The sequence below is a fragment of the Muntiacus reevesi genome, chromosome 4 (assembly GCF_963930625.1).
Source record: "Muntiacus reevesi chromosome 4, mMunRee1.1, whole genome shotgun sequence".
Lineage (NCBI taxonomy): Eukaryota > Metazoa > Chordata > Mammalia > Artiodactyla > Cervidae > Muntiacus > Muntiacus reevesi.
The window spans coordinates 35,442,575-35,468,654 of NC_089252.1; the positions used below are offsets into that span (position 1 = coordinate 35,442,575).

The 26,080-nt window shown below is 46.5% G+C and overlaps 1 protein-coding gene across 3 annotated transcripts in view; it reads right to left on the reverse strand.

Moving 5' to 3' along the window:
* The window catches only part of LPIN2 (lipin 2), a 75,998-nt gene that overhangs the window by 27,404 nt on the left and 22,514 nt on the right, over positions 1-26,080 (reverse strand). For all 3 annotated transcript variants that reach the window (XM_065932518.1, XM_065932519.1, XM_065932520.1), the window contains one exon: positions 6,713-6,913. In XM_065932518.1, the coding sequence (XP_065788590.1) occupies positions 6,713-6,904 (192 nt within the window). In that variant the 5' untranslated portion in view covers positions 6,905-6,913. The remainder of the gene's footprint in view (positions 1-6,712; positions 6,914-26,080) is intronic.

Sequence of the window (26,080 nt, forward strand, 5' to 3'; positions counted from 1 at the left end):
AACCCCCAGTTCTTACAGGCAGGTACAGATATAGGTACTTACACAGGTGAATCTTTCAGCTCCGCCGGCTGGGGAGCTATAGGCAATTGCACCTCAGACCAGTGAGTGTACCCAGTGACCAGATCTTTGTTTCCAGACACTGTTCTCCAATCAAAGAAACCAAAGCTCCCTTCAGTTCAGTCGCTCAGTGTCTGACTCTTTGAGACCCGATGGACTGCAGTATGCCAGGCTTCCCTGTCCATCACCAACTCCCGGAATTTACTCAAACTCATGTCCATTGAGTCAGTGATGCCATCCAACCATCTCATCCTCTGTCATCCCCTTCTCCTCCCGCCTTCAATCTTTCCCAGCATTGGAGTCTTTTCTTATAAGTCGGTTCTTTGCATCAGGTGGCCAAAATATTGGAGTTTCAGCTTCAGCATCAGTCCTTCCAATGAATATTCAGGACTGATTTCCTTTAGGATAGACTGGTTTGATCTCCTTGTAGTCCAAGGGACTCTTAAGAGTCTTCTCCAACACCACAGTTCAAAAGCTCCCTTGGAGAAATAATAATAATTCCAGGGTTGAGGCAGGGAGAGTAGATTCTCCTAGAATATCTTTCAGTGCCGGAAAGTAACAAGGAAGTGCTCAAAAAATGATGGGAGCGTTTCAAAAGCACTCAGCTCGAAAGAGCTAACAATGGCTGAATCTGGGACAATCTTAGCAACTACAGAAATAATGATAATAATGATTACGACCCATAGGGTAAAATTAACATCCATGAGTCCACACCAATCTAATAATTGAATAGCTAAGTAAATAAGAGAATACCTGTTTGACAAAGTACAATTTCAATAAATGAGTGGAGCAGGAAGAATGGAAACAAAGTCACCACTTGGGAAACACCACAGCAATCACACACAGCAAAGTCTACTGTGTCCCCTAAAATTCCTGGTGAGAATGAAATGAGAGACAGGATATGCGCACAGTCTCAAGACTTCTTCCCACAAATAATCTCACAGCCACCACTCAACAGCAAGCAGAATTAACACCAGCAGCAAGGAGGGTGCGTCTCATGTGGTGTCATTCTCACCCGAAGAAGAAAGCATCAGAGAACTCAAACAGAGAGAGAAGCTATGCTGTAGCTGTTCTGCACTGGAAGAAGCCAAGGTCACATGGAAAGACAGGACTGTCAGAGAGCCCAGGGCAACAGCAAGGAGAAGAGACAGGAGCAGAAACACTGGTGACGTGCTAGTAAGGTCTCCGTTGTTGTTTGTTGTTCAGCTGCTTACTTGTGTGTGCCTCTGCGATCCTGCAAACTGCAGCACGACAGGCTTCCCTGTCCTTCACCATATCCTGGAGTTTGCTCAGATTCACGTCCACCGAGTTGGTTACAGTATCTAACCATCTTATCCTCTGTCTCCCCCTTCTCCTTTTGCCTCCCATCTGTCTCAGCATGAAGGTCTTTTCCAATAAGGTCTTTAGCTGATAGTTTATACTGATGATGACTTCCTGGTTCTGATCATCGTACTACAGTCATGTGGAAAGTGAACACGAAGGGAAGAGGCTGGGTGAAGGGTATATGGAAACTTTAAAAACTGCACTTGCAACTTGTCTGTACATCTAAAATAAACTAAAAAATATGTCAAAACCATGAAACGAAGGCTGAGGAACCGTCACAGAGTGGAGGAGACTAAGAGCACAGGGCGGTGAAAGGCCCCGTGTCACGGCGACGGCTTCCCTGGTGGCTCAGAGAGTAAAGAATCCACCTGCAATGTGGGAGGCCTAGGTTCAACTCCTGAGTCGGGAAGATCCCCTGGAGATGGGAACGGCTTTCCACTCAGTATTCTTGCCTGGAGAATCCCATGGACAGAGAAGCCTGGTGGGCTACAGTCCATGGGGTCACAAAGAGTCGGACACAACTGAGCGACTTTTATGGGTGCACATGTGTGTTTAAACTTATCAAGTATGGCCTTTGAATACAGGCGGTTGGTGTGTTAATTATAAAATAAAACTGTAAGAAAAGGATAACACTATAAAAGGAAATCACAAAAATTGGCAACTAAGAAATGAATCCAAAATAAGTGAAAAACCTTATGTAAAAAATTCCCTATTTCAGAAATGTTAATGATTATTTTACACAAAACTCTTTTTTCTTTTCCTTGTTAAAACAAAGAGGAGCATGAAACAGTTTCCACAGGACAAGCATGAACCCTCACTCGCCTCCCAGCTGGCCCTTCTCAGCGCTGTTACTGAGAACGTTTACTAAAAAAGCGGCATATGAGGAGAAGTCTAACTGTTCTAAAACAAAATGTTGCAACAAGTTCCCAAGCCAAGAAAAAAACATACTTTCAGACAAGTGTTTCAAGTTTTCTTTCATAATAAACTAGTTGAAGTCACATATGCATCTAGAGTCATGTAAGGCTTCTGAGGGCTTCCCTGGTGGCTCAGAGGTTAAAGCGCCTGCCTGTAATGCGGGGGACCTGGGTTCGATCCCTGGGTCATAAGATTCTCTGGAGAAGGAAATGGCAACCCACTCCAGTATTCTTGCCTGGAGAATCCCATGGACAGAGGAGCCTGGTGGGCTACAGTCCATGGGGTCGCAAAGAGTCGGACATGACTGAGCAACATCACTTTTCAAGGTTTCTGAAGCAGTGGAAATAATGGCAGCTTCTTCCCGAGTCATAGGAAGACTGTCTCCAATCAAAAAAGTTATGTGAGAACTGAAGAAAAGAAAAAAATTTGCTCCATAATGCCAAATTTCAAGTTTCTCAGGATAATTTATTCAACTAGAGTCAGACATATAATTTAAATAACCCGTTTGTTGACTGACTGCTATATAAAATTTGAAAGTTAAACTGAATAGGACAAATTAAATATTGCAAGTTATTCTATCTTAGATTAAAAAAAAAAACAGATTTAAACTAATACCACTCTTCAAAACACTTATTTTTGGAGGTTACCCATTTATCTGACATACCTGGGGAAATGGAAGAATGCTTCTCCAGGATGCAGATTCAAAGTTTGTTTTAAAACCATTCTGAAACAGCTAACCTTTTGGTTTACATTTATAGTTCTTATTTTTAGGGATCAAATGTGACTCTTTTTGAGGGGGTGGGGTGCTACTCAGCATGCAGGATCCTAGATCCTCCACCAGAGATTGGACCCCGACCCCTGGAAGCGAAAGCCTCGAGTCCCAACCACCGGACCACCAGGAATCCCCAAATGTAACATTTCTCAGTATGACGACGTACTTTGGTCTCTTGACTTGTCTCTAAATGGAGCTTGGTTCTTTCCAAAAATTAAATCTAGCATCAAGATTGTGCCAATACTGAGAATACTTCAAGGAATATGCCATGAGTCCTTTAGGTCTCAAAGGAAAAACACTAAAAATATTTTGAGAGATGGCACCAAGTTGGAATAAATGCTTCCCAAGGTGACTATTTTATTAAAGAGGACCCTCATTTTTGTTTTTTTATGTTTTTAATTTTTAAAAAAATTTGTTTACTTCTATTTGGAGGATAATTGCTTTACAATATTGTGTTGGTTTCTGCCATACATCGGCATGAACCAGCCGCAAGCATGCATACGTCTTCTCCCTCTTCAACCTCCCTCCCACCCCATCCCACCGTTGTAGGTTGTCACAGGGCACCAGTCTGAGCTTCCTGCATCACACATCAAACTCCCGCTGGCTATCTGTTTTACATATGGTAGTGTATATGTTTCCATGCTCCTCTCTCCATTCGTCCCACCCTCTCCTTCCACTTCTGTGTCCACTGGGAGAACCCTCATTTTGATGGCCAACATTACTTTTAAAAGTAAAGTCAAAGTCGCTTAGTTGTGTCTGACTCTTTGCGACCCCAAGAATTCTCCAGGCCAGAATACTGGGGTGGGTAGCCGTTGCCTTCTCCAGGGGATCTTCCCAACCCAGGGATCAAACCCATGTCTCTGGCACTGCAGGCGGATTCTTTACCAGCTGAGCCACCAGGGAAGCCCAAGGAAGAAGTTTCTTCTAGTAAACCAGTTTCTAAAACACTCATTTCCATACGGCCATATTTCCTACACTGTGCCTTTTGCTCAACACATATGACAGGTGTTGAAACAGAACTAATCTTGGGAGACGCTGGCGGCAGCAGGCACATGTTTTGGCCACTCTCTGGGTGGGCATATATCTGTTCCCTTTGGAGATCCAGTTTCCTCTATTTCAGACCACCTATATCCAGTGGCTACAGAGAGAAGAGGGGGCGCTGCTGCCCCAGCCAGGCCGATCAATACATTTCACCCGCCGCTGTGGTGACTGGGCCCCGAGATGGATGTGACCAAGTCTGACAGGGAGACCAACTCTGGTACTTCTGCAGAAAGGAGAGGCTGTTTTCCCACTGCGGCTGCCGAGTCGACAGAAGTCAGCCTGCTTGTGTGGCAGCCGCTGTGCATTAGACAGACAGACAGACACAAAGGGAGCAGGGCTGAAAGGCGAGGGGAGATGACTCTGGTGACACCTTCAGCGGCGCTAAGTCAAGTCCTGAGTATTTCAAATCCTCCTGGACTTCAGTTACACAGGCCTTTTTTACCTAAGCTAGTGTGAGGTGGACTTTCATCATCCACGATGGAAACTGTCCTAATACACGGGGTTATTTACCTTTGATAAGCAATTAAATCATCAGTTTTGTGTTAAATCAACAAAATTAATATTTAAAAATATCAAGTACATCTTTATCTTCTGAAAGTAAACTCCTGAATTATGAAAAATACAGGGAGTACTGTGTTCTATCAAGCAAGAACATGGCAATGGCAGTGGAAAAATTATTATACTGCCTCTACCCTTAAAAACCAGAGGTTTTAAGGTGGTTACGATCTCAAGTTCACTTCATAGGTGTCCCCATAATTGAAAATTGGGTTTTTAATTTAAAGTCAACTTCCCTGGTGGTTCAGTGGCTAAGACTCCCCACTTCCAATATAGGGGCCACGGGTTGGATCCCTGGTCAGGGATCACATGTCATAACTAAGACCCAGCACAGCCAAATAAATAAATAACCTAAAATAATAAAATAAAATCAATAGACAGCTTTCCCTAATCCAAATGACCTAAAAGGACAGAGTTTCTCCAAACTGCCGGTGTCTCAAGGCAGACATGGTTTTGGTTTTACCGTCACAGGAATGCTATCCTCTGGTCAAACAGCCAAATTTCCTCCCAAATATATCCTTTGGGGTCTCTGGGCTACCAAGGGAAGGAATAGGAAAGAACTTTTCTCTTTCCCTGGGCCTCACGGATAGACTCTACTACAAGCTTGACGAGCTATTTACATAGCAGAATGATGTGTGCAGCTGCATAAAGAAACTGGATTACTATCTGAGAGGCACACAGCATGCAGGAAGAGAGCCACTGTCTGCCCGGTCGCACTCACAGATGCACACAGGTGTACACACATCAGCCTGCAGGTTCCAGTTCGGAGGCCAGATGACTTGTCCAATCGTCTGACCAAAAACCCAGATCATAGAGGGGAAGTGGAGGGCGGGAAGCCTGATGAGTCATTTTACAAACAGATCCTTGCACAATTACCGGGAAATTCGAGTGCAGGAACGGTTGCTAATTCTCCCAAAGCTGATACAGTCTGAAAGCACACAAGACTACCATTACCAGAAAGTAAGAAAAAATCCCAGGGACGCTCGACTGTGGCTAAAACACGCCTGCAGTGCAAAGTTTCCTAGTCCCTCAGGACATCGCCGCTTCTTGTGGTTTCTAGGTGGGGACTCTGAACAGAGGCCGGACCACACAGGCCCCGCCACCCTGGCCCTCCAGTCTCTCCAAATAATATAAGTTCAATTAAGACAGGGAAATTTCTATTTTAAACAGTAAGGTCACCTGTGTGATTAGCCAAAATCTGGGGAAAAAAAAAAAAAAGATGTCTGCAACTTAAGACACTGGTCCTCTGACATGTACTTCTGTAGATCTTTCACTGGGGTTGAAAATCCTGACAGAATCTCCTTATGCTGTTTAGGGCGACGACGTGGGACAGGAGTAGAAAGAAAACCACTACTATGTGCCTGCGAAGCTTACTCTTAGCTCAGCTTTTTCTAACGTGACTGACATCAATCAGATACACTAACAGACCTCCCAAGTGCTCCCTAACCTGAAGGGAAAAGGATGTTAAAAAAAAAAAAAAAGAAAAAGGAAAACCAACACCTTCTTTTTGAAAGAAATCATCCCTAAAATAATAAAAGCCTGTGGATTTTCACTTCAGTCAGATTTGTGAAAAAGTCCTGGTATTTACAAGATTTTACAGCTTTGCAAAAAGAAATGTAGAACTTCGGCGTTAATTAATTTCATTTAAACAAATATATTCCTGAGCACACCAACCTATTCTATCCCGTTGGTCTGTAGGCATCGCACTAAATATTTTCAAATGCTGTATAAGGTAAAGGCATTTTTCTAAATACACCTAATTTCCCCATTTATAACTCTAGTTTGGGTTTGGATTTTCTAAGTTGCAACACACAGGATTATTAAAATGATTTTCACTTCTTTTTCCCCCAAGGCTTCCTGTAGGAGGGCTTTGTGGATTTAGAAGCAAACTCAAACACAGTATGAAGGGTGGACTTCCCACACTGCTGTCTTCAACCGCAGACAGGTTCTCAAAACAGCAGCAGGCAGAGGTCCCGGGAGCTCACGGGAAGGGCTGACCCTACTGCAGCCCGCCTCCCAGGGGACAGACCACACGCGAGCTGCACTCACCACCTTCTCCTTGGACCTCAGGACCCCCAGCTTCCCGAAGCGCACGTGGAAGGGGGAGCACTGGTAGGAGCCATCCTGCTGCCGCACAACCACCACGTCGATGCAGCCAGACAGCGTGGCCTGGTTGATGCCCTTGTAGAGCTCCTTCACTGTGACGATCACCTGTCCCGCCAGCTGCCCCACATAATTCATGGTTTGAGACTAAAAGAGACAGAACAAATTGGATGAGATGTTAACACTGAGTTTGTGGATCTAATGACAATGGCAGAGAAAAAACTGCAGTGACTACACGGCCCACATGTCCCCCAGACTATTATCAACCCTGTGATGCTCGCCCCTCTGCGGCATGCTGAAGAGGTGGCTACACACGTCCATGCATGGGCAGCCCCAGACCGTCCGCTGTGGAACTGAGAGGCGGCCCAGCTGGGCATGCAGAAGTCCCCTTTCCTCTTTCAGCATCTCGGATCAAGCCTGCTACCACAAGGTGCTTCCCCCCAAAGTACAGAACCTGCAGGAACCACCAAAGAACCCCGACACCACTCAGCCCTCCTGCCCGAGACGGCTGGGTCCTGCGTGAAATGCATCCATTGAGGAAGAAGCCACGCAGAACAGTGAGCTAAGATCACCCTCAAGAGGAAGCTCCTGTCGAGAAGTGCGTGAGTGAGAGATCAGTTTTCTACAGAGTTAAGACTAAGGTTCAGAGACACACTAGCTTAAACAACTGCTGAGCAAGGCTGGGCTGAACCAATTTATAATAAACCCTTCAGAGCTTCCGCACAGCTTCATAGAACACACGTTCACGTTCCACAAAGTTCAAAGCACAGAAAAGGGGTTTAATCCTGTTCCTTAACGACAATTCACTATTTAAATCAGGACCAGCAGACTGCAGAGTGTCCTCCAGGAAGGGTCAAAAAGGCGAGGGTGCCTGGCTGGGGCGCAGGGCAGCCGCTTCACCTGACCACAGGATGGGGGCTCGTGTCCCCAGCTCTGCCGTTAGCCCCTCTTTAGTGCTAAGGTTGTCAGATTTCATTTCCAGTGACCCACACAACCACAGTTCATCCATGAGACACTGGCTCTCCTAGCGGAGTGTCGAAGCACAACCAAGGAAAAGACCTTCCTGAGGAGGGGAACACAACCCTGACAAGAGACCCTCCCCGCCTCAACTTTCACCGAAGCAGAGACCTGACGGGCTCTTCTGCACGGGGTTCACCATCAGCACGGCTGCCTAAACCTGGATCAAACGCTTTGATCTTGAGACCAAAGTTACAGGCTCAGAGAAGTCCCAGAGAGCACATTCTAGCTGTAGGAAAGTCCAAAGCTGAACTGGAAGAACACACGCCCCACCTGCACAAGCCCAGGGCCCCCCAGCGCCCCTGCCGCAGATGCCCACCGCGCTTCACAGGAGAGCCGACGACTGGACCCCACTCAAACACTCCTTCCTGCTCTCGTGCACAGCTATCAAGGCCTAGCTCCACATCATGGAGCCGAGCCACAATAGCATCACCTGGAAAATGCCTTCAGTATTTTGAAGCCAGTGCCAGCAAGGCCACAAAATGCACCTGGCTTTTGGAGCTGGCTGTGGGGATGGAAAACCAGCCGGGGAACTTACTACTGAGAATAGAATGCAGTGGTGGGCGTCCTTTATGAGGTGAACACTAATAAAACAGTGACAAGTTGGTATGATTTCAGTTCTAGGATAACTGACTTGAGCTCAATAGTAAGGCCAAATGAAGCATGTATCAAGTGCTGGATAATGATTTCTTGAATGAATAAGGGAATGGACAAACAAATCATCACTAAAAGGGAATAAGAAAGCAAGAAACAGATGTGGAGCAGAAATAGTGTTTCATCAGAATGTATCAACATCACATATTTTTTAAACACTGACCTTTTTATGTTGTGGTAATTGTGGATTCACACACATGCAGTTCTAAGAAATAATATGAAGAGATCCCATGTATTCTTTGCCAGCCTCCCCCAGTGGTAACATCTGGCAAAGTTCCAGTGCAGTTATCATCATCGGGCGTTGACACCAACTCAGTTCAGACTGAGAACATCCCGTTATCACAGAAGTCTGTCTTGTGGGCCTTTTATGGTCACACACACCTGCTTTCCCTCTATCTGCTCTCCCTCCTTAATCCCTGACAACCACCGATCCGCTCTTCACTGGTGAGATTTTTGCCATTTTTAAGGAGGGTACAGAAACAGAATCACACAGTACCTAACATTTTGGGACTGCCTTTTCCCACTCACATTTCTATGGAGTCTCATCCTGGTTGGTGCACGCACCAACAGCTTGTTCCTCTCTACTGATGCTGAGTATTTCATGGAGTGGATACTCATTCACTAGTTGAGGAACAGCTGAGCTATTTCAGATTTTTGGTTATCACAAAGAAAACTGCTTAAACATTCCTCTATGGGTTTCTGTGGGAAAACCAGCTCTCAGCTGACTGAGGAAAATGCCCAGGTTTGAGCGCTGGTTTCAATGGGGTTTGTCTGCTTAGTTTTCACAGATGTAGCCACCAGAGCTGCTGGCCTGTTATCCACTCCCTCCAGCCGTGTCTGAGAGACGCAGTGTCTCTGAGTCCCTGCCGGCACTTGGCATTGTCACTACTTTTTATGACAGCCCTGATGACAGGTGTGTCGTGATACTGGTTTCAATTTGCATTTCCCTAGTGGCTAATGATGCGGAAAATTAAATTTTTTGATATAAAAGAGCACTACAACTGATTTAGAGGAAAAGGGAATAAATACATTTTTGTTCCTTGTTTTGGGGGTCATGGTGCACAATCTTTGTATGTTAAGAATGTCTCCAAAAACAGAAGTGAAATAAAGTTTAGTCTGAAGCAGTTCATCTTTTCACTCTCTTTTAGTAATTTTCAGCAACCTAGAACAGTTCATCAGAATTTTCATATTCTGTAGGTGATATATGTTCACAACACCCTCTTGGCCTGTCATGGCACATATGTTAAACCAACAGCACCCACATTATCAATCTTTGTATTATGCCTGACAGTAGCAATTTTAAAATGAGCTGTGTTACAAATCTAAAAAGAATTCATAACAAATCATACAGCCTTCTTAAAGAAACTGAAAAATAACTTGAGCATCTACATTCAGACGTAAACGACCACATTATAAACTAAATGTTTAATAAGCTTACATCAACTAGAGGACAGAGCCCATAATTAAACGCAACTATGTCTATTCAGGATGGTTTTAATTACCATGGGTAAAGGATGGGCTGCCATACAAGAAAGTCTATTGTGTAAACGCCAGTCGCTAAATGCAGAAAAATGCAGGCTGTCAAATGGCTGGGTTTCTCTCAGCAGATATAAAACCACCCCATCCATATCGTGAAGCTGGAGAACAGAGTAAAGGGAGGCCTGGGCCCACCACACGGGGGATGAGGGGCCCCACCCACTCAGGCTGCAGAAAACGCTGGCAAGCCAGCAAGAACCCCTCATTAGGAACAGAGTTGGCCAGCACCTTGATCTTGGACTTGCCAGCCTTCAAAACCAGGAGAAATAAATCCCTGTTGTTTAAACTACCCAGTCTGTGGTCTTGTGTTACAGCAGCCTTAGCTGCAAATGACTCAAGTATTTTCTACAGCATCACATGCTATCGGCTTTCCAATCCTGGATGCCTCCAGTGGACAGAGACTCACACCCCTTTCCCCAGGAGGCCCATCACAGACAGATGGCCCCGGCTGCTGTGTCCACAGAAGCCACACTGCACACACCCCTCCCTCCTCTAATGGACCCCTCCACACACCAGGGAGTTCACTGCACAACCGCAATCAGGTCTCATCTCTTCTGAGCTAAGCATTCTTAGTCCTTAAAAGAAGCGAAATGACTGGGTTTACTTGCATTTTTGTAACAAACTGAAGAATTTACTTTCTTTATATGGAAGATCCAAAACTAGACACTAGGGCAGGCACGGACAGGCCTGACTGATGTTCCGTCCACGCAGTGCGCAGTGCATTTGGGCCAGGCAGCAGCACACTGCCCACGGCTGGCTTACATGTCGGTGGGCTCCCAAGACAGGGAAGGAGGCACTGGCAGATCACTAACCAAAAATGGTTAGAAATCAGCAGACAGTAACCAACTGAGACATTAACAGAAGCCAAATGGCCCTTCACACATAAAACTCACCAGACCAAATAGCGGGACGTTACCTCACTATCAGACTCTGCTTATCAAACATTTTAAAGTAAACATACACTAGCATCTGGAATAATAGCTGGGAATTTTCAAAATTCAATCATCTACCAAAAGTTTAAAGATTTGCTTAGCAGCTTTTCCTGAGCATCAGAGAAACTAAAGTCAACCATCATATGCAGTAAAGACTTACAAACACGAAGGCATCAGTAGGTGGTTCAAATACAAATTCCCTCTGATAAAAACTGGCCCCAAACTATTTAGAAGTGACATGTTCAATCAAAAAAATCACATTAATTAAGAAGAGTAACCTCAGAGATACAAGTAGCTGTTAAAATATTACAGTTTCTAAATTGTTATCAATACAAAAATGGATACACTGTAAACCACTCATATATAATCAAAATCTGTATTTTAAGTTTTAAGTGAAATGAAGTGAAAGTCACTCAGTCGTTTTCGACTCTTTGTGACCCCATGGACTATACAGCCCATAGAATTCTCCAGGCCAGAATACTGGAGTGGGTAGCTGTTCCCTTCTCCCGGGGATCTTCCCCACCCAGGGATTGAACCTCGGTCTCTAGCATCGCCGGCAGATTCTTTGCCATCTGAGCCACCAGGGAAGCCCAATAATGCTTGCCTTCATAATGCTGGGTACGATATTAGTAAGCTGGTACTACTAGTTGAAGCTGAAGCTTCAAAGAGCCAACTCATTGGAAAACACCCTGACGCTGCAAAAGAGAGGGCAGAAAAAGGGTGTGACGGAGGATGAGATCGTTGGATGGCATCACCGACTAGATGCACATGAATCTGAGCAAGCTCTGGGAGATAGTGAAGGACAAGGAAGCCTGGAGTGCTGCAGTCCAAGGGATCGCAAAGAGTTGGATATGACTTATCAACTGAACAACAACAACTAGTTACTACCACTAACAAACACAACTGCAGTTGTTACATGTCTATCACATGTCAGGTACTGTGTTAACCTGGACGTTATCTCATATAATCTTCAACCACCCAGAACTTTGGTATCACACGAGGCAAGGAGGCTCAGCAATATCCAAGGTTGCTGCACTTCGTCGTCAAGCCGATAACCAAACTCAAGTCTGATTCTGGGGCCTATGTCCTCGACAGCATCTCTAAGTGACAGAACCGTTGTCTGTCACTGATGATAAACGCCTTGACAAAATCTCCAGATTTTTTGCTTTCCACAACGGGAGTATTATTTTCACATAATGCTACTTGACCCCACAAATAAGAAGTGATTACAGAGTCCAGAGCCACACTGGCTCTCCTGCCCACCTGCAGGGTTGACCACCCGCCGGCTGCTGGACACCCCTCGGGTTAGGAAGTGTACATCCTGGGAGATAGCGAGGGACAGAGAAGAACAGCTTTTATCAGAGAACTTACCCTCAACATTGCAACCTCTGCTCAGAGACATGAGGAATGTGCTAAGAGGGAACAGAACCTTCTAGAAACTTCAGGAAACGAACACCAACATACCGTGACCTCGCCCAGTTCGGCTTCTACCTATGCTCCAGGCAAGCAAGCTTGCATTCTGCACTTGACATCTCTCAAGAACGTTCTCAAACACACATCTCCAAGGGGATTTGGGTCTCCCAGGGCAGACTCCTAAGTGAAGGCTGAGCCAGAGCGTGCTGTCTGCCTCCTCCCCCCCCTCCCCCCCGTGGCTCTCCTGAGATCCAAGGGCTGCACTCCAGTCCCCACAGCCGTCCAAGGATTCCTGAGTCCTCCAAGAGGTCCATACGTGGACCTGGAGGGGACCCCAGCTGGTGGGAACATCACTGCTCCGAAGGTGGGAGACGACAGGTGTCTGCTGCAGCATCTTCCAGGCCTGGGAGGGCAGGGGCCCAAGCACCCAGGGGACATGTCGTCCTCCAGGAGCTAAACTCAGTCAGGACACGACCCGGGGCCAGCAGACGCTCGGGACAGGGTCCCACTGAGACTCAAGGTAGCACCTCACTTGACACCTCTCTGTTTTGTCCCTTTCCCCATCAGAGCAGACTGCCAGTGGCTTCTTCTTATTTTACAGTAGCTGCCTTTAATTCTCACTTTATGAACTCAGAGCAGGAAACAGCAGCACGAGGAAAGGTCTTGCCCTCAATGAGGAGAGCCCCTCAGATCCAGGGCCCCACAGAGCAGACGATCTGTGAGCCCCTCTGGCCTCCTGAAACCCCAAATCCAACAAGACAGGACACCTAAGCATCCCCGCTACATGCACGCCCCCAGCGTCCTGTCCAGAGCATGGGGCCAGGGCCCCAAAGGGCAGGGGGCTCCTCCACACCCCCACACCAGGACCACGAGGCCCCGTGTGCAAGTCCACAGACCAAAACCCAGGGGCCCCGGCAGACTGCCTGCACGCTGAGTCGTCCAGACGACTCTCCGTTATGATGGAAAAGGAGGGCCGTGAGAGCCTCGTGCGGGGAGGTCCCTCACAGCCCAAGAACCATCCTGCAGGGTGTGACTCCTTCAAGGGAAACGTGACAGAGAACTTGGAATTTGCCCAGCAAAGCAGCCACCATCCTGGGCTGTGTCTGGGAAGACCTTCATACAGTTGGACAAAACCAAGGCTGGCTTCATGCCAGGCACCAGAGTGAGGCCTTGTGACTTAAGTCCTGCGCTATTTCCCCCAGAATCCTGGGTCCAGCAAGAGAAAGCAGCATAAACACTGTCTTCATTTACAGAAGACCTTGTGATCACTCGGTCTTGGTGACTGAGGAAGATAAGATAAGGAAGAAAAAAAACCTGCAGGGGAGAGTAAGGAAAGGCTACAGGAGGCAGAACGTATTTGTTTTTGGGGTGAAAATGTCATCGGGGTTTACCAGGCTAAGCAAAGGGGGTTCCCGGGGACAGTGACCGGGAGGGTGTGGGGAGCCTGAGGCAAAGGGGAGGTGATGCAAGGCCTTGGACCCGCCCTTGGGCATTCGGCCGGCCAGGATCAATGCATGGGTGGGGAAGCTCTCATGGCCCATTCGAGCGGAGGAGACACAGAGGGGACAGACAGGCAGCAGGACCAGCGGCAGACCCCAGGCAGGCATGAGGTGAGGGGCACGCCACAAGTTCCAGGTTAGATACATATCTGGCACCTCGCTGGGATTCAGCCAATATTGTTTCAGTGAGTGGACAAATCAACGTAGAGAGGGAAGCAGAAAGGACAGACTTGGTGGGGAACTTTCTAGCACAGCTGAACTTCAAGAATTTTACTTATTACATTGGCTCAAAATTTTGTGTACTGAGCGGTTTCTGAAAACACAAAATTTCCTGAATTTTAAACAAAATTTCATAACTGATTATGAAGATAAGCCAGGTAAGGCAAGCAGAGCCGAGCCCCTCGGATGCTAGACAACAGGGTTCTGGACTCTTCCTGAGCCTGGTGTCTGGACGTGGAAGGGTCCTTCTGGAGGGACCCAGATTTAGGAAGAGTGCAGTATTCTTTGGGTTCCAGTATTCTTTGGGGGTTCTAGTCAGTTTCCTGTAGGTTACGAGCCTGTCAGCTGTTTTTCTAAAAAGGAGCAGCTCCATCACCTTCACCGTCTGAAGGCAGCCAGGTCCCAGCTTCGTGTCTCCAACGATCACACTGCAGCTCGGGGCTTCTCCAGGAGTGGTCCTTGGACTGTCTGCAACAGACTCAAGTTGAGGAGGACAGAACGCAGACTCCTAAGTCCCAGTGCAGACATAAAGCCAGACGTGGGCCCCTAAGGACCCGTGACTTCTAGGGACTTCCAGTACTCACGGCAGGTGCTTTCTCCTCCCAACCCGATGAGGCGAGTTCAGGAAACCAGGCTGCTCTGGGCTACAGTCTATACTGTCCTCCAGGCACACCTATCACCTCGAGGTTGGATCCAGACTCCACAAACTCTGAATTGCGTACATTTCAGTGAACAAACAGCTGACCTGATGCAGCTAATAGGACTTGGCAATCTAGGATGAACAGCTGTGGCTCTGTCAAAAATCATGTATAAAAAAACCAGACCTGGGCAGATTGCTTTCCGAGGGGTTCATCCCCTAATCACAACCCAGCATACTACTCAAATCAGCCTTCAGGATATGTCAGAAGACAGAATTTTCCAAACAGTATTCTGTTTTGGAATTGAACAGATACACGATGCACTGGTGAGCTCAGAAGGGTGCTGGGATCACAACGCTCTCATCTCTTATCCTGTAATGAGGGACCCAGGCCTGGTTGGCATCAGCTGACTGACACATTGGGGAGACACTCAACTCAAACTGGGCTTAACAGATATTCCTGAAGTGTGGTGGAGCCAAGTCACCAGAAATGGCAGAGTGAGCCCCCTGAGCACTCACCCGGGGGGGCCGCTAGCTCATGACACAGGGGTCCACAGCCCGAGGTCCTGCCCCATCATCTCTCTGAATGACCAACGGTCACAGTTTTCTTTGTTTCCCTGACTTGTTCAGAGTCCATTGCCAATGTCCGTCCACAAAAGACTTACACACGGATAGGCTGGTACCGACTCTGACTTGATAAAGCCACCCTGAGCCCTCTATCACCTCCCCCCACCCCCAGAAAACACCCTGGGAAGAAAATTAGCAAGAAAACATCCTCAGGGTAACCTAGAGAAAGTTTCTACTGAACAACTCAGACTTCTTTTTTTTTTTTAATGAAAGGACAGGAAACTGCCTTAAGCTTAGCTACCAAGGCTGGTTAGTTGATAAATCGAGGTTTTGAACCTGTCACAACACACTTTCTTTCAGGAAGTTTGGAAGCACAGATTTCTGCTCACTGGGCTCACTTCTCTATGAACTCACCACACTCACTATCTACAAAGTAGATGAAGATTATCTTGGCCTGAGTGAGGTTCAAAAGGGGGAAGACACTTTGCCACCATTGCAATAATGCTCTTTCCTGAGGGGAGGCCTACGTTCTATCAACTGTTTGCGCCAGTCCTTCACAGGGACAACTGAAGGTGTCCTCTATTTTATCTTCAAAACCCATCACTTCCCCACCCTCGACCCTCAGCAGCAGCCCAGGAACTTTCAAGGCAACCTTTCAAAATCCAACACCAGTTTCCTTCTCAATCCATCAACTACTCTGACTGTTGATCTAATATTTTATTTGAGGAGCAAGGATGTTTTAGGCTTCTTGGATGAGAAGGAGATGGGGACAAATAAAGCCTGTCCACAACAGAATGTGAACCCCCAGAGCACAGTGGAAAAGAAGAAACAAAGAGCTGGATGAGAATGGTCAGGCAGGAGGCGGCGTGAGGCCAGGTGGGCCCCGGGCAGCTGCCCTTCCGCTCACAGCCGGCGAGCCCTGCCCACGAGAGCTCACTGTCCAGACCACCTTCAGAGCCTCAGCTCCGACCAAGAGAAGTGCTACCACTTCACCACTGCCCCAGAGCGTGGCACGGTGGCTCAGGGAAGGAGGTCACTAAGAAGTGTTTCTGGGTCAAGGAATGGATGGAGTAACAGATGGACGATGGTGAGGCCTGGGGACCAGAACAACATGGGAAGGGAGGAGGAGCACACTCCACTGCAACTAACCAGAGAAACCAAAGAGGCAGGGAAGGCACTGTATTTGTAACTTTGTATGTATTTAACACATGCATATATTCTTCAAAAATGCCAACAGTGGAGGCCAATCCATCCTTCCACAAGCCATGCTCAGATATTTAGATATCAACGCTTTTCTCTCGATGCTGCTGAAGATCTCAGAGAAAACGACTGCATAGATCTAGTCTGTGTGGGTTACAGTTAATGACACCCGCCTCCTACGGGTGAACCTAAAAATAACCCCATGAGAACAAAGCGCATCCGTGCAGATCTGCAGGTCCCGGTGCAGAGCACCCAGCCCACAGCCTGGGGGGAAGTTAGGTACTGGGCAAGACGGTCCCAGAAAGCAGGTGACAAAGGACACACTTAGCTCGTCGTTTTCTACCAGACAGGCCATTTCCGGGAAAGCGCCCAACACCACAAGGTGCAGCCGTCACGGTGAACGGCTGGTCACAGAAGTTTCATTTTCCTGAGGCTCGGCAACGTACCCGGGGCATTCATTTCCTTCAAGAGAACTGCCAACAGAGCAAGGGGAGCTAAGATCTGCTGCAGAAGGAAGTGGCAACCTACCCCGGCGTTCTTGCCTGGAGAACCCCATGGACAGAGAAGCCTGGCGGGCTCTCTGGGGGGCTCCCCAGTCCCTGGGGTCGCAGAGAGGCAAATACCACTGAGCGACTGCGCACACAAGGGGAAGTACAAGCTCAACCTGACACCCACCCTTAGACTCCACGTAACAAAATCAGCGGCAAGCAGCTCTTGCGGACAAGGAGGCCCCGAGGGCTCTCCTCAACCTTCACACCTCCCCCTGACCACATCTGCTTCAAACCAGGAGCTCTAGAAACTGACGGCTCTCATTCCTGCATCTCTCCTCACCACTTTCCCCTTTACTCCTCAAACCAACCAAGCTTTCTGGCAACTAGTTCTCTCTTCCTGTCACAGGTAAAACATGGCCAGCTCTCATCTACCTGTACCTGAGGTGAGAGATCAGAATGTCACCAGAGTTGAGAGAGAAGTGTGGAAGTAAAATCATTAAGATATGTGCTGAGTTTAAGATTCTGTTTACAATTAATCATGAAAGGTATCAGTCAACCCTTGTATAATGGTTATACCTATCAATACATGAAAAACAGCTAAATGTGTATGCCAACTCTGCTATGAAATATAGCTGTACTTTGAACTATTCAAAATAGATTTAAAAAGGTGCACTTTGCAAGGAGTAAAATTAACCCTTTCAGAGTATACAATTTTAAACATGCAACCACGAAGAAGTCACTACAATCAAGAAAATCAAGACAGAACTACACTGCTGCCTCAAATGCCCCCATGCTCTTTCGCATCCCATCCTTTAACCCCACCCCAAGCCAACCACTGACCTGTTCTCTGTCCCTATTATCTTGGCTTTTCCAGAATGTTTTATCGCTGGAGCCACTGAGTACATGCCCTTCGGACTACAGCTTTCTCCACTCAGCATCATGTATTGAGACTGCCTAATATTCTTGCAGGGGTCAGCAGTTTATTCCTTGCTGTTGTTGCGTAGTATCCCGCTGTGTGGATGTCTTAAAGTTTGTTTATCCATCCAGCAGTCGAGAAACTCTGCGTTGTTTCCAGTTTGGGGAGACTACAAACAAATGAAACTACTAGAACTGTGAACAGGTTTTGGTGTGAACATAATTTCGCTTCCCTTGGGTAAATACTTAGGAGTGGTATTGTTTCAAAGATACCTTCGGTGCACCAAGGGGAGTCTGCTAATAAAATAAATCCCTCCAAAAATCATTTTACAAAGTGGTGATAATTTAACTGTTTAATGAGTTAGGGTTTTCATCCACATGTATGAGTTACTTAGATTCACTTACACTGGTAAAAATTCAAATTCTTTATTTGTTCGTGACCTAACGTTCTGAACTATGCACACCCTTAAGAAACCACACATAACATAAGCTACAGTTCAGCGTTCTTCCTCATGCTGGCCGTGGGGAAGCGATCAGGTGAAGGGGAGGCACACTGACATTTACCCTTCCAATCGCCACTTAACACACCTCCTCTCACTGAACTCTCACGGGGAGGTCAGGTAGTGTTACATGCGTTCTACTAGCAAGACATGGGGCTCAGAAAAAAATACGCAATGTACCTGATGTCAAACCATGACACAGTGAGCACAGACGACAGCTCAGGTTTGTCTGCCTCAGGTGCCCAGGCTCCTGTATCCTGGGGCCACAAGCTCCCAAGCACAGCAATGCCAAGTGTACGTAATGTTCAGGGCTATGCACAAGGAGGAACTTCACAACTGCTTTGAGAAGTTCTGTCCATGCTATGTGAAAAATGCTAAAGCTTTTTATTAGAAGTGGCCTTAAAGATTTGATTACATTATGATCATAAATCTACATTTAAGGAACATGTACTCACCCTAAAATTTCCTAGCTAAGGAAAAAACTTTGTGGCTAACCTGTTTTGGTGGTCATCACTGATAACTATAAGCAACTGAAAATGAAGCAGGAAAACTGTCTGGCTCGCTTTCACACAACCTTAGCAAGTTTCTTTATAAACCATATGCGGCAATCTCAGCGATAACCATCACTTTAGTTCAGATGTTGGCAGGACACAATTTCCTTTCAAACACCTGACTATCTGAAGTTCTTTACTCACAGACCTAGAAGACAGAAAGTGACATCAGGAATCTTCTGCAGATGCAATTACAGCTGTGAGATGGGAACAAATGAACATATTATTGGAGTTTGGAGGTCTATCGAAAGACATGTTAAACTTAATTCGTCTTCCTTTCATGGCTTCACAGAACCTTAATATCGCAGATAAAGCAAGTTCAAATTTTCAACGTGTCCCAATGCATTAATATCCGAGTTGAAAGGCACTCCACTTGCATCACACGGTACCTGGTTAAGTTCAGGGGGAAACAAGGCAGATGAACAACCCCAGCGAGATTTGAAGGTCACTCACTGCAACCACTTAACTGATTTCACAGCTACTAACCTGACAAGCACGTGGAGGCCTGAAGTCCACAACCCAAACATCCTCAACCCAAACATCCTCAACCCAAACAACCCCTCCCCGAAGGGTTTATCTTCATGAAGTCTGACAGAGACAATACCTGCTTTAGAAAGCAAGCTGCACTTTAGAAAAAGAATGCAGAGTGCCTTACCAAAAAGAAAACCAAGGATTAGGACAAATCTGGCTTTAGTGAAATTTAGGGCAACTCTCATTTGTTTGCGTGGTCTGTATGTTTATTAACATACACTCAGGCCACCAGACATTTCCCTCAGGTGTGCTCAGGTTCTCGGATAAAGTTCTGTTAAGAACACGAGCCGTGAAGCCAGACCTATTTCTACTCCACTACAAGAACCTGGGATGTCCACTCCTAGGAGATTGAGATCCCTTAGTTACAAGGGCTAAGAGTGGCATAAAAACTCTTTTCAGAGTAAGAAGTGACGACTAAGCCAGGATGGGAAATGACGATTTACGCAACTGAAGACCGTCTATCAGTGGCAAGTACTTGAAGCCACAAGAGCCTTCGGGTCCATACATGCCCACAGATTCATATCCTGGAGTCTGAGTCATCATTACACATGGGAGGCTTCTAAAAATACAGTTTACTAGAAAGAAGGCTAACACCAACCCTTGGACAGGCATCGGAAGTCTCCATGGACAGAGGCACAAATATAGACATGATTATGCCTGGGCCAGAACACGTGTTTAACATCCTCGCTCTTTCTGTGATCCAGAACGAAGGACATGAGAAGCAATAAGCAAACGAGAGCCCAGGTCCTGGTTGCTAAATACCGCCCTTCAGTACAAGGTCCAGGGTCAGGGCATCTCATGGTGCCAGAAAGTAGGAATTGTGGGCTCAAAATCACAGCCGTAGGGGTGTGTTAAGGGAACACAGGAGCCAAAGCGGAAAAGCACCCACAACAACCTGAGAAACAAAATCTGACGGGTTATAACCTGCAGAGTATTCTCGGGGCCACACTGATGTTAAGTCAAAAGTAGGAAGGAGGAACAGATTTCTCTTAAAGAGGAATTCCAATGAAGAAATAGAGAATGAGGGGAATAAAAGACCATCACGAGCACATCACAGTCCCCACGGAGACAATGGACATGAAACAAGGTGTCCACATGCTCTCAAACTATCCTCCTCATGATTCATACTCATCACCAAAGGAAACAGTAACTTAACAGCAGAGAAGCCTGGCAGACGCCACCTTCATGAAGTAGGGACCTCAATGAAGTGGGGAAACTCGACAGGAACCAAACCACCAACACCAGGGACCTCGTATGAGGGCTGTGCTCTCTGCCAAAACACAAGCGCTCCACCCAATGAGGAGACACCACCAGACCACCCCGACTGAGGGTGCTCCACAAAGTCCCTGATCAGTACTCCCCGCAGGAGCTAAGGTCAGGAAAGGAGAGACTAACGGCGACGGTGACTGGAAAAACGACAGACGTGACAACCGAACCCGACTCTGAGCTGGATCCTCCACCAGAAAAGACCTTCAGCGGGAAAACTTGACTCAAGTCTGTAGTTTTGAACACAAAACAACTCCTGGGCTCCACTGCCCCCTCAATTCTGATTCTGTCTTTCTGGGAAATCTGTATTCCACACTTAGGGCTCCGCGGGGGTTCTGATGGCCATCAGACTCGGAATCACCAAGGAGCCCTGAAGAATCCTGGTGGCCAGACCGCCCTGGGCGACGGGGACAAGTGAGCTAAACGGCAGCTTGCCAAGCTGTGTCTGACGGCCGCAAGCAGGGGAGTCAGAGCCCGGGGAGGGACACACCCAGGGGGGCATCAGTCCTGCCTCGTGTCCCTGAAGGAATGACTTTCCTAACATAATCTCAGCCTTCAGACTGTCTGTCGTGGTCATGCCTTCATTCTTTCTTGGAACATGAAAGAAAGATGACAAAGGGCTTTTTACAATCTCAGCCCCTGCACCCTTGACCCGCCTGAACTCAGTCTGGCTACTTGCAGATCACAGAGTTCAGATGAGTTCCAGAGAGTGAGCGACACCAGAGACAATACAGTCTCCCACTCCTACCCTCCGGCTCTCCCAGGGGCCGCTTCAGGCACGTTTCTGATGAAGGTCTTTTCTACACAGATGGGGCTGCAGCCAAGACACTACACTGAGGGCACATTGAATGCTAGGGTGATGTCATCACACACTTGAACTGACATCCAACAACATGTCCACCCAATTCCTAAGGTATTGAAAAATACCTTCCCTAAGTGTCCTAAATTTGGGGCTTCCCAGATGGTGCACTGGTAAAGAATCCACCTGTCAATGCAGGAGACACAGGAGATGCCAATTCAATCCTAGGGTCGGGAAGATCCCCTGGAGGAGGGCATGGTAACCCACTCTAGCATTTTTGCCTGGAAAATCCCATGGACAGAGGAGCCTTGCAGGCTACAGCCCATGGGGCCGCAGTCAGACACAAGAGAGCAACTGAGACAAATGTCCTAAGTTAAAGAAAGCAAGAGCCTCGGACAATGCTTCTAGGTTACGCAACAGGCTTCAAAGAAGAGAGAGGAAAAAAAAAAAGGAAATATATATGTTTAGAACAAGCAGCAAAACAGCATCAACAACAAAAAATTTCCCTACTTTCAATGAGATAATGTATGCAAGAATGACTAGAATATGGGTCTAATATTTTCTTTGGTAGAACAGGCTGGGTTTTCAATGTGTACTACCTAAGATGTGAGTATAAAACACAAACTATAGACAAAGATAAGCATTTTGCCGAGAAAGCTAAGGTTTTTATTCAGATCCCTTCAGGGAGCTGTGTCCCATCCCTCTAGACTGGCCCAACACCTGGCTGAGATAGGTGATGGGATTCGGACCAGACCTGCAGTCCTGGGCTCACCCAGGCTGATGGGGAGAACAGACCGGCTCACAGGACCGAGCATCAGGCAAACCAAATGAGGTGACCATCTGGAGGAAATCTGTCTAGCTGTGTTACTTGCAAACTCAGAGCAGCAAACAATTCAGACACATTAGTAACGGTGAACAAACTTGTGAGCACCTAGAGGATTCAGTGTGGCACCGTAAATATTTGCTGAATGAAGAGGATTGTTGTTAAGTTAGGGGTTCAGTCATGCACTGGACAACAGTACCTGTGAGTCACCTCCAAGCCTCTCCTATTGAAAAACAGATGGGGGCATAAATACAAAAATAGATAATAAATAACCTTCAAACAGCCTACACGTACTTCTGGCCACAGCCTCTAAGAGCTACCTCGCCCCTAAATTCCTGAGCTCATCTGTGTCAGGATTGAGGCAATCAAGTCGTTGAAACAAAAATTCTTGGGTAGCGTGCTCCCCCAAACTCCATAACTAGTAACATCACATTTCTGTGAGGGAAAAAATTCTACTCAACTAATTATTTAATTAGTGCTGTGACCACGGTCCTCCCCCCTACCCCAAGTGCAGTGTTTGGTTTTGGCCCCATTCAGCAGGGTGGTTCCAGGATTCTGGGCAGCCAGGAGTGATGTCACATGTAAGGGGGAGGTGGTGCTGTCTCTTCTTCACCCAACTCACGCAAAGTACAAGCCCCGCCTACAGGGTGACTTGCTGTCTCCCACCTCTCTTTAAGTTGCCGCTTGTTTATGTTACTGCACCTTACTGTAAATAATATAAACATACAAAATTCTTTCTGAAAAGCTTTTTGGACTCAACCGGGCCCTTTGATAAAGACCACAGAGGAGCCAGGAAAGGGCTGCACTGCCCCGAGGGGAACTTCCTTCTTCCCCGAGCAGGTCTCAGAACCTCTGTCGAGCTTTCATTTCTAGTAAGAATGGCCAAATGCCGCCCACAGCCCCTTCCAGCTCTAACCCACAGGACTGTTCTAGAAGCATTTCTTAGGATTACAAGTTTGGCTAAGAACTCTTGTAGTACATGCTTGTGTGGTAAGTCAGTTCAGTTGTGTCTGACTCTTTTAGACCCCACGGACTGTATCCTGCCAAGCTCTTCTGTCCATGGGAGTCTCCAGGCAAGAATACTGGAGTGGGTTGCTGTGACCTCCTCCAGGGGACCTTCCTGACCCAGACATCTCTTATGGCTCCTCTTTACCACTAGCACCACTTGGGAGTACATTCTGCCCTAATTTAAAAGATGCAAATCAAAGTAATTTAAAATAAGTGGGGGAAAAAAAGGCTAGCATATAATTTTGGAACTTCAAGGTTATTTGAATATGAAACATCTTGGCCTTTCCCACACCAAATAAAGGAAAATAGCTTCATCTGTTTAAAAATCTAGAAATATGAGATTTTAAAAAAATTTCCCAATTTCTAACAAAGCACAGACGTTTCTTCATGGTTTTTTAAATTATGACATTTTTACATCCACATTCCAAACATTTAAAGTAATCTCCTTTATGATGGAGACTTTCACCCTCCAAGAGGAGGTGTGCCCGGAAGGAGGAGCGTCGGGGTCACTGAGGGCCTGGACCCTGACTGAGAGTCTCCCTGGCCCTCGCCCCCGACACCCAGGTTCCAAAGTCTCCTACACAATCCATGCAGCTCAACAAGCAGATAGCAAATCCCGTGTCCCCAACACGAGCCACTCAGAAAACTCAAGTTTCTCTTGGGGCCGGGAGGTGACTTCCGGGACTTCAATGTTCCAGCATTAACACGGAAAAAAACTTTCATCAGGGAAGTCCCAACACCCACCTCCCGCGTTCTGGGAGACGCGGCAGCCGGAAGCGCCGGAACTACTTCCTGTGAGAAGAGGCGGGCGCGTGAGGCGCTCCTTGTTGAAAGAACTCTTACTAAATTAAATCATCGTCAGCATGTTCACCGTTCTCCCTCCGACCTTAACAGCAGACGTACAGGAATCCGTATACACTCATGTGTGTGTTAGTCGCTCAGTCGTGTCCGACTCTGCGACCCCGTGGACTGTAGGCCATCAAGCTCCTCTGTCCATGGAATTCATTAAATTGAAATTTCACAAGTAAATGACCTCTCTCCGAGGCTGGACTTCCATTCCCAGTCAGACCACGTCCCGCCCCATCAGTTGCAGAGACCCCACAGTGAGTACACATCGACCAACAGATCCACAAGCAAAAAGCACACAAAATCGCAACATTTTAAAGGTGACAAAAATCAGTACAACTTTAAAATCAGTCTTATTACAAGCCGTGGATTTTAGAAACTGTAATTTTTATTTTACATGTTTTCATAAAAATGTACACCCTCAATATTCTAAATACCACCTTTACCTCATCGAATTTACTTCAGATTATTTTTACAGCAAGAGGTTCCATAGGTAAATTATGTTGTCCTTAATTCATCTGTTTCCTTAATGCAGACTTCTAAAACTTACACTTTATGTGACCTGTCTTATTTTACATATTGTAAGAAGAGAGGAAATTTTAGATGATAAAACTCACACAGTTTACATTTCCCCCACATATTTCAATATTAGGAACTTTTTGCTTGCAATCAAAGAAGAAAAAAAAGACTCCTGTTGCTCCTCTCTGTCATAGATAAAATAAGATGCCAGTTTTAGAACATGTTTTCAAAACAAATTTGTCTAGGACCAAAAAAAACTACAAGACAAACAAATCCATAGAAAAAGATGACATTTATGGCTAAAGTCTGAAAGACAGAGTGGAAAACAAAGCGTAAAACTCTTCAATGATTTTTATTCCTCAACTACTACATAGATGCAAAGAGAATGTGCAACCAGATACATTGCATGTGAAACCTAGTTTCAGAAAAATTCCCAGTTTACAGCAGCAGTTTCATTTTTTTCTAGGCATAAAGTTATTCGTTCAATAATAAATAGAGAAGGGTAGAAAGATGGTGTAGAGTGAGGGCCGGAGAGCAAGCAGGCAAAGATTTCTGTTGACTACAACTCAGTTCAAATTCTTAGTATGAGATTCATTCTGACGCTACATCCTCCAAAGAAAGGCATCACTGCTTTCCCTGGGGGGGCGCCCTGTCCCGCCCCCTTCTTGCAACAGGTTCCAGGTTGGGGTGCGGGGGGGCGCGGTGTGCTGGTGGATGTCACTCACCAGGATGCCAGCAGGGGCCTTTCCATGGTAAACACCTTCAGGAACCTTCTCCTCCTCATCTTCACTGTCTTCATCTAAGTAAAACATCTTAAAACTGAACTAGTTCAGCAGCAGCACGTCTTTTTTCAGAGATGAAGCCACGCTTATAAGTTATCAAAACAGAAAGCTGTTCTGCTGACAAACAGGGCAAACTGTTTGCCGACACAGTAATATGGTTAAAACTGAAAGGAAATGGTTCTTAAAAAAAAAAAAAAAGGCAATACAGGCATGACTTTACCAGTGAGATTTGCTGAAAACGCCTCAACCCCATCCCTCTGGAGGAGATAAGCAGGGGCACGGGGCGGGCTGCGCCGGGTGTTTACACTGATAGGTACCAAGTCCTGCCCGGGCACAGGGGCCTCACTGCCCTTCCATCACACAGGACACGGATTGAGTTAATGATTCCCCAGATCAATCACATCCTCACTTTTAGAAATAAAAGTAACCACACATACAGAAAAGTCATCTTCAATAAATTAATCATGCAAGGGGAAACAGTTCACCTGTTTTCTAAGCAACAAAGACAGTCTTTAGAACTCAGTCACTGAAATGTTTTACTCTGTCATACTGGAATGACCCAGTATATTTTCACAGTTCTGAATGGGAGCTAGCCTACTCAGCACTGTA